Here is a 9,478-nt window from a genome sequence, read left to right as displayed (position 1 = left end):
ATCAGCGAAGATCACTACCGGAAATAAGCAACCAGCACCCTCTCAGACTCCGCCCCCTTCCGAACGTCAGAATAAAAGTCCCTTCGGCGTGAACATACACAGAAATCCATGCAAATAAATGAATAAAAGGTTATTGTGTTATATCTGTACTTTCCAGAGCAAGAGGTAATTTATTTTCATGGTCTTTTTACTAGATTAATGCTAAATAATCTATTGAGGTACAGTTTTGTTCATAAAAGTACCTAAATGTGTTTAGAATACATGAGAGTGATTGAAAAGTAACACAAATCATAGAGAATTTACAATAAAGTCATTAAAAGTACACTATTAGCATATTAGTTGAGGATTTTATTCAGGACCAGTAAGGAGAACATCAATATTTCACCATTAAAAACCACCATGTTCAATTGGAAGTAAGTACATTGTATTACTCATAGCTCCGAAATGGAAAAGTAGAGCATTTGTGGCAATTTTATACAGACACTTTGGAAGGATGTATACAACTGTTACCCCCCATTTCTTATGAAATCGTCTAATTCAAGAAGAAAAAAAAATATCTAATTTGTGTACATAATATTAAAATAAGTTATTTTTATACATCAATTCGGATATTTAAAAATACCACCCCATCTTAAAGCTTTAAAATTATAAAATATTATTATAATTTTTGTTTGCAAATATAAAACAGAACTGATCTACGTTAGACAAGTTTAAACCCCTTGTGCTTCTTTATCTGTGTATTTTTATTTAATGTTTTTTTTTTGTAGTTTTTTTTGCGTGACTTAAGTCTGCACTGGACAGATATCTCATCAATAATAATTGGCCCGTTTTGTTGTATTGTAATAAAAACTTTTCTGAAAATTAAAATACCTTTTGCTTTAACTTCAAATGTCTGGTGCCCAGGAAGGTGAGTCTCAAGCATGACATCTGCACGTATTTTGTATTTTTTGTTACAATTTACAATTCGAGGAGATTATTACCATACAGTAGGAAATGTATATGATTAATATGAAACCTTTCCAATATTTTGTATTTTATTTTTTTATTCCTTTATCTATAAGCATTAATATGATTGTTGCCGTTCATATCTCATCGTAAGATCTGATTTTATTCAGTTTTATGATTTTGCAGAGTGTATCTCTTTAAGAAATCTCACGCGGAACCCGGAAGTTGTACTCATGGCCAGTGCAGAGCATCTTCGCCGCGAAATGTTATTGTTGTCATACAATAACTAATGTTCGTTTGCATTGTTCCTCTTCCTTAACACCTGAACCATGAACAGGTCCCAACCCAAACGCTCCAAAATATTAAGAATGGCTCTCTCGGACTCCACTCGGTCGGGAAAAGACGAGTCCTTTATCCTGAGAGCGACTAAGATCGCTGTGGTTGTGGCTCTTTACTGGTTCATCTCGATTTCCATGGTGTTCTTGAACAACTTCCTGTTAGACAACAAGGAGCTGGACGCGCCGGTCTTCATCACTTTTTTCCAGTGTGTCGTTAGCGTTGGATTGTGTTGGATCTTGCACTTTCTCTCTAAATTATGTCCTGGATTCGTGGATTTTCCGTCTTTAAAATTCAACTTGAGAGTGTCCAGAGAGATCATGCCACTGACCGTCGTGTTCATCTGCATGATCACATTCAACAACTTGTGCCTGAAGCACGTGGGAGTTGCCTTCTACACCGTTGGACGGTCGCTCACCACCGTGTTTAACGTGGTTCTGTCCTACGCGGTTCTGAAGCAGACCACGTCCTTCTACGCGGTGCTAAGTTGCGGAGTCATTCTTGGTGAGAGGAACCGTCCAATTAAAGGGACAGTTCACGACAAAATAAACATTCTGTCATTTACTCGTTCTCGTGTAATTACCTTACCTCTATGAGTTTCTATCTTCTGTTAACATTAGAAGATATTTTGAAGAATGTTGGTTAAATACTATGGAAGCCAATGGCTACCGTCAAGTGTGTGGTTACCCACATTCTTATGGAACTCTATAGCTCTCCCTGATAGCACACGTACGTCACAGAGACATCTATTTGACGTATGCATTTTTACATTTATTTTAGTTTTTTTTTCTCGTCTGCAATTTGTCAGTAGGATGTTTCCTATCAGATGGCGAATAGACTTTTAGAAGACATATTTAAGATGTTTATGATATGAAACTAAATGCTTTCTAACTAAATGCTTTAATGCTTTCTGGATGAAGAGATCTTTAACAAACATCTTGCGGACATACGTGTGCTATCTGGGATAATTCTTTGATTTTAGTCCAACAACAAAAAGTGCAATGTGCAGTAAACATTTCGCATAAACAATCATTAAAATATAGAATAAAATATCGGCCTTTATTTTTCCTAATTGCATTTTAAAACCGCAGATGATTTATTTTTTTCCAGCTGATGAACAGTTAAAACTTTGACAGCCAATCACAATCCATACACTTTTAACGAGTTTGAGCATATAATGATATAACTGCAGCACAGGCTTAGAATAAACAAAGCATTACCGTCCTGATGGTAATGTAGTTATAGTTATCTTGGTTGCACTTATATTACAGTATGTGCACTTACTACCTAATTAAGTTCTGTATGCACATGGGTTAAGCTTAGCTGTAGAGCAGGGATAGGCAACTCCGGTCCTGGAGGGCCACTATCCTGCAGAGTTTAGTTTCAGCCCTCATAAAAACTCACCTGCCTGTATCTATCTAGTAATCCCGAAAACACTGATTGCCTTGTTCAGGTGTGTTTAATTAGGGTTGGAGCTAAACTCTGCAGGATAGTGGCCCTCCAGGACCGGAGTTGCCTGTCCCTGCTGTAGAGGTTGCTCTTTATTTTACAATAAATTAAAATGTCGTGGAAAAGTTCATTTATTTCAGTAATTCAACTTAAATTGTTAAAGTTGTGTTTTAAATAATTTCAGTGCACACAGACTGTTTTAAGTCTTTGGTTCTTTTAATTGTGATGATTTTGGCTCACATTTAACAAAAACCCACTAATTCAATATCTCAACAAATTAGAATACTTCATAAGACCAATAAAATAAAAAAAATTAAAAATAAAATGTTTAGTGAATTTTTGGCCTTCTGGAAAGTATCTTCATTTACTGTACATGTACTCAATACTTGGTAGGGGCTCCTTTTGCTTTAATTATTGCCTCAATTCAGCGTGGCATGGAGGTGATCAGTTTGTGGCACTGCTGAGGTGGTGTGGAAGCCCAGGTTTCTTTGACAGTGGCCTTCAGCTCATCTGCATTGTTTGGTCTCTTGTTTCTCATCTTCCTCTTGACAATAGCCCATAGATTCTCTTTGGGGTTCAGGTCTGGTGAGTTTGCTGGCCAGTCAAGCACACCAACACCATGCTCATTTAACCAACTTTTGGTGCTTTTGGCAGTGTGTGCAGGTGCTAAATCCTGCTGGAAAATTAAATCAGCATCTTCAGAAAGCTGGTCAGCAGAAGGAAGCATGAAGTGCTCCTAAATTTATTGGTAAACAGGTGCAGCGACTTTGGTTTTCAAAAAACACAATGGACCAACACCAGCAGATGACATTGCACCCCAAATCATCACAGACTGTGAAACTTAACACTGGACTTTAAGCGACTTGAGCTTTGAGCTTCTCCACCCTTCCTCCAGACTCTAGGACCTTGGTTTCCAAATGAAATACAAAACTTGCTCTTCATCTGAAAAGTGGACTTATGTCCACTTGTGCAACAGTCCAGTTCTTCTTCCCCTTAGTCCAGGTAAGACGCCTCTGACGTTGTCTGTGGTTCAGCAAATTCCTTGACACATCTGTGTGTGGTGGCTCTTGATGCCTTGATCCCAGCCTCAGTCCATTCCTTGTGAAGTTCACTCAAATTCTTGAATGATTTTGTTTGACGATCCTCATAAGGCTGTGGTTCTCTGGGTTGGTTGGGCATCTTTTTCTTCCACACTTTTTCCTTCCACTCAACTTTCTGTTAACATGCTTGGATACAGCACTCTGTGAACAGACAGCTTCTTTAGCAATGAATGTTTGTGGCTTACCCTCCTTGTGAAGGGTGTCAATGATTGTCTTCTGGACAACTGTCAGATCAGTAGTCTTCCCCATGATTGTGTAGCCTAGTTAACCAAACTGAGAGACCATTTTGAAGACTCAGGAAACCTTTGCAGGTGTTTTGAGTTGATTAACTGATTGGCATGTCACCATATTATGATTTGTTGAGATAGCGAATTGGTGGGTTTTTGTTAAATGTGATCCAAAATGATCACAATTAAAAGAACGAAAGACTTAAACTACTTCAGTCTGTGTGCATTGAATTTATTTAATACATGAGTTTCACAATTTGAGTTGAATTACTGAAATAAACTTTTCCACGACATTCTCATTTATTGAGATGCACCTGTACATGTACTAACACTGTACTTACCTAAAAAGTACTCGTAATATAATAAGTGCATAGTATGTATGTGGGAACCAGATCACCAGGACTTTGACAATAATGTGCTACCTTTTTAAGGCTTGGTTCAGGGTTAGTATATGTACATAGTATGTGGACTAGGACTGTAAAAATAAAGTGTTATCTTTATAGTGAACAAACCATAAAAGGCAGAAACCAGCTTTCATAGCTAGTTAATGAGAATACAGCTACTGCAAAAAGTGTTAAGACCTATTTCTAAAGAAAGGAATGCTGTTACTTTGGATATATGAAACAAAAGTGGCTTTTGTTTTACAGATAAGCTTGGTTATCCTTCATTGGTCTAAAAATTAATAGTTGTTGTTTTGTAAACCAGGAACTAGATTTTTGTGATCCTATCACAGTGATTATGAAGATCCCGTTCATCAACACAATGGAGTCATGAAGTGATATGCTTACAGTTTATGCTTTGTTTTTGTTTGTTTTTTTTTGCCTCCAGGGGGATTCTGGCTGGGTGTGGACCAAGAATCTATTGCAGGTTCCCTTTCTTGGACAGGTGTCTTTTTCGGCGTAATTGCCAGTCTTTGTGTATCTCTCAATGCCATCTACACAAAAAAAGTGATGCCGGTGGTAGATGGAAATATCTGGAAGCTCTCCTACTACAACAACCTCAATGCCAGTGTACTTTTCATTCCACTTATTGTCATTTTAGGCGAACTGAAAAGCGTGTTGGAGTTTAACCGACTGACACACTTACATTTTTGGGGCATGATGATTGTGGGTGGAGTCTTTGGCTTTGCCATCGGTTACGTGACAGGACTTCAGATCAAATGCACGAGTCCATTGACACACAATGTGTCTGGTACAGCCAAATCCTGCGCACAGACCGTGCTGGCGGTCATCTACTCGGCCTCCAGTAAGAGTAAGCTCTGGTGGACAAGCAATATGATGGTGCTTGTGGGATCCTTCGCCTACACCTGGGTCAGAGGAGTCGAGATGAAGAAAGTTCAAGTGCCTCCGGAAACACAAGCCACAAACACTCTGAAAAGTAAAGAGGGTTTAGCGGTGTGAAAATAAATTTTAGAATAAATAGAGACTGATTAGCAGGTCTATATATAGGCGACATGTGTATATTTATATGAGCATTTGAATGTTTGATGTATATACATGTATTTTCTAGTGTAAATGATCATTATTAAAACCCGTTTAACAAAACTACTTGTTTTTAAGGGGACGTATGATGTGATTACAATTTTTCCTTTTCTCTTTGGAGTGTTTCAAGCTCTTGGTGCATGAAGAAGATCTGTAAAGTTGCAAAGACTAAAGTCTCAAATCCAAAGAGATATTCTTTATAAAAGTTAAGACATGTCTACGCCCCCTGAAACGGCTCGTTCTAAAACGCCCCACGTCTCTACATCACTATGTGGGAAGATTTGCAGAACGCCACCCACAGAAAGAAGGCGTAGCTTTAATAGTTTTTCTTACACTATTAAAAAACAATCAATACAATAGTTTTCTTTATAGTATTATTTATGCACTATTATGTTTTTATTTTATTATTTTGATTAAGCTTTTAGTTATTTTTTAAGTTTTCTTTTTAACTTATTTATTTATTTATTTTTTTGCAAATTTGTTATGTGTTTTTGTCAGTCTTATTAGGTTTTTAAGCCTATTACTATTTTCTGTGGTTATAGAAAATAATCAACCCCATTTAAAATTATTGCATAAGACGGACAAAGTTTTTTACATTTTTTTTAATACAGTTATATTTACTCGGTGCAACACATTACATCCAAGTGAAAGATAAAACCCCAACATCTCAGAAAAAAAACAACAACAAAAAAAAAACAATCATTGAGTTGGGAAAAAAATCAGCCCTCCTAAAAATGACCTGTAATCACCTTCTCAATGGCACACAAAGCTATTTGTCTTTCAGCTTTGATCAGCTGTGGTTATTCTGATCAGCTCAGCATAAAAAGAGCTTTTCAGGAGACCTTGGTAGTGCAACTGAAGCAAACAAGCAGCTACGAGTGGCAAAGCACTGTCAAAAGATCTGCGGGATAAAGTTTTGGACAGGCACAAGTCAGGAGATGGAGACAAGAATATTCCAAAGGCTTTATCAATGCCTAGAAGAACATGGAAGTCTATTATTAAGAAGTAGAAGGTATTTGGTAGAGCACAGACCCTCCCTGGATCAAGAACGTGTCTCCAAACTGATGAAAGAGCCGGAGGAAACTGATCAGAGAGGCAATCATGACAGCAACTCTGAAGCAGCTGCAGGACTTTATGACAAAGAGTGGTTATTGTGTGCATGAGGAAAATCTGCTGCCAGAACGTTGTCAATGGGAAGAGGGTCTACTTTCCAACATGACAATGACTCAAAGCACACAGCAAAACTGAGCACAGAGTGGTTAAAGGAGAAAAGCTGAATGTCGTTGCATGATCTAGTCAGAGCCCAGACTGAAACCCCACTGAAAATCTGTGGAATGACTTAAAGACTGCAGTCCACAAACACTCGCCTTCACATTTAACTGAACTTGAGCAGCTCTGCAAAGAAAAGTGAGCAAATATAGCAAAGTCTAGATGTGCAAAGTTAGTAGAAAACAAATCCCAGACGGCTAAAGGCTGTAATTAAAGCAAAAGGTGCTTCAACAAAATACTTACACAAAGGGGTGATTCCTTTTCCAACTCACTGATTCTGTTTTATTAATTATTAATATCTTTTTTTTCTGAAATGTTGGTGATTTATTTTTCATTTGGTTGTTATAAGTTGCACTGAGTAAATACAGCTGGAAAAAACAAAAACGGTATCCTTCTTAATGTCAGGCTGCAAAGCAACTAAATGTGATTATTTTAAAGGGTCGATTCTTTTCTGTACCCACTGTAGGTTTAATAAATTTTTATTGCAGTTTTGAGTCAGTAATTTTTGTAGGCTTCTTCAACTTATTTCAGTTAATTTTTAGTTAGTTTTTCTCTTTAATATTCATGTTCTTTTTGGTACCTTCTTTTCAGCGTAAATGGATCATTGTCACGTTACTGGCAGACATATGCTATTGTTTTAGCATTATAAACGTGTGTGTGTGTGTGTGTGTGTACTTGCATAGTGTTTTGGGATTTTATTTGTTTTACCGACTTACTGAATAATGACCCTGGTCTTGTTCTACTGATTTTGTCTTTAGGATTCACAGTTATTTAAACATTGCTGTTTCATCCTATTATCAGTGAATCATACCTCATGTACTCTGAACATGCAAAGAAAAGATTCAAAGTCTCAAAATACTGGCAACAGTGCTATCTGGTGGTTATAAATGTTACTAGGAAAGAACATGACGTGTGGCCAAGTGTGGTGTCCTATACTCTGAATTTGTGCTCTGCATTCAACCCATTCAAGTGCACACAAACAGTTCAGAGGTTCAGTGCCTTGCTCAAGGGTCTCACCTCAGTCCTGGTTTTGAGGGTGGAAGAGAGCACTGGTCATCTACTCCGTCCACTTACAATCCCTGTCAGTACTGAGACTCGAATCTGTGACCTCTGGGTTACGACTCTCTTACCATTAGGCCACAAATGCCCCACAGGTGGAGGTGGATAGACCTGCTTTGAGGGAATGCATCAAAGGTTTGTGGATCCACTGCACGTGTTAGAGCCTGTGAATCAGCATGAGTGCAACAAATTATGCAAGGACACTAGACCTCTTTCAAAACGTGCGTCTGCATGAGTTCAGCAAATTGCAAAACTTAAGGCGGTTAAACATAAGCTCACACTGTAAAAAACAACAACAACAACAAAAAAAGAGCAGAGTTAAAGAAACAGAATTGCTGAACATTTTATATCTACTTAATTTAAATGTGTACAGTCTATTTAAATATGTGCACTTCAATTTACTTTTGAGTTGGGACTACCAATTTTACATTAATTAAAACTGGGCAGTGGCATTCAGTAAATGTTGAAATTAAGTCTTATTTTGTGTTTTTGATTAAAATGGAATGCGTTTAACCTTTAATGTTCAGTTGTGTTCGGCATTTAAAAGATTTCCTGCTGTGCTGAAGAGAAGAGCTTCACTCATTGAGCAATAGCTGTACTTCTGTATCTTCTGACGTGAAGCTGTTTTGATAACATTCAAGAGTTAATAATACTCACTTTTTTACGTAATTAGTAGTTTAATGTATGTTTGGTAAGACAAATGTAAAACCGTGTATTGTCAACCTGTGCTAAATGTTTGCTGTCTTGTAGCTGCACACACAGATTACCGTCAAAACTCTCTGCAATTAGATCCTATGAATTATACACTGAAGCTTGTCCTTTGTAATTTTTTTTTATATGCATACTTTAAGACAAGATTGATCAAGTAAGAGACAAGATCGAGCAGGTCTTTCTTGCACTGCATCAGCCAAGCACAAAAAGTGCTGAGGCATATTCAAAGCATATTTGCTTTATATAAGCTTTCTAGACTGTGCTTTTATTTTTACAGACTGTAAAATATATAAAGACTATAAAACTAGCAAGACACAAATTGTTACTGTAAAAACTTGTTCATTGGTTAACTGTAAAGTAGCTACAATAAATACCTTACCATATATAGCCTACATGTACTGCAGTAATAAAGTCACTTTTTTTTCTCTTGTGTTATTTTACTTTAAAATACTGTGTTTTAGTGAAAACTGTGTTTATATTACTCGTTTATGGTGGAAAACAATAAAAGGACATTCCCAGAAGTCCACGTGACACATCACATATGATTCTATTTTATATAATTTTTATTGATTATTTTAATATTGAATGGGAGTTTCCTTAATGTTGTTTAATCTTTATGTATAGTGCATGTTTTATGGACAGGCCACTTACAGCCATGAACTCTTGAACAACCTGTGCTTTTACAGTGGCTATCCGACAGGAGAGGGCGAGATTTCATCAAAATCAGTCAACAGGTGAGACAGCGCGTACAAAATCGGAGTGTGCTCGTGGGACGCCGCCTTTATCCGGAGCATGTCGCTCTCTCCCTCTAGTGCCACTAATGGACCGCCTTCACACGCCTTCAGCTCCAGAATCAGGGAGAGATTGCTTCACACACGCACTCAGCCTCCTCCGCGTTCGC

General features: G+C 37.4%; 1 protein-coding gene across 1 annotated transcript; it reads left to right on the top strand.

The window, feature by feature from the left end:
• The first annotated feature begins 1,148 nt into the window (after positions 1 to 1,148).
• LOC132111048 (GDP-fucose transporter 1-like) lies at positions 1,149 to 5,601 on the top strand. Its single transcript, XM_059518222.1, has 2 exons — positions 1,149 to 1,785; positions 4,886 to 5,601. The coding sequence occupies exons 1-2, from the start codon at positions 1,275 to 1,277 to the stop codon at positions 5,455 to 5,457; spliced, it is 1,083 nt and encodes a 360-aa protein (XP_059374205.1). The 5' UTR covers positions 1,149 to 1,274; the 3' UTR covers positions 5,458 to 5,601.
• The last annotated feature ends 3,877 nt before the right edge of the window (positions 5,602 to 9,478 follow it).

This window comes from Carassius carassius, chromosome 2 (genome assembly GCF_963082965.1).
Source record: "Carassius carassius chromosome 2, fCarCar2.1, whole genome shotgun sequence".
Classification (NCBI taxonomy): domain Eukaryota; kingdom Metazoa; phylum Chordata; class Actinopteri; order Cypriniformes; family Cyprinidae; genus Carassius; species Carassius carassius.
Note: the sequence above shows the minus strand (reverse complement) of the source record. Positions and strands in the feature narration are given on the sequence as shown.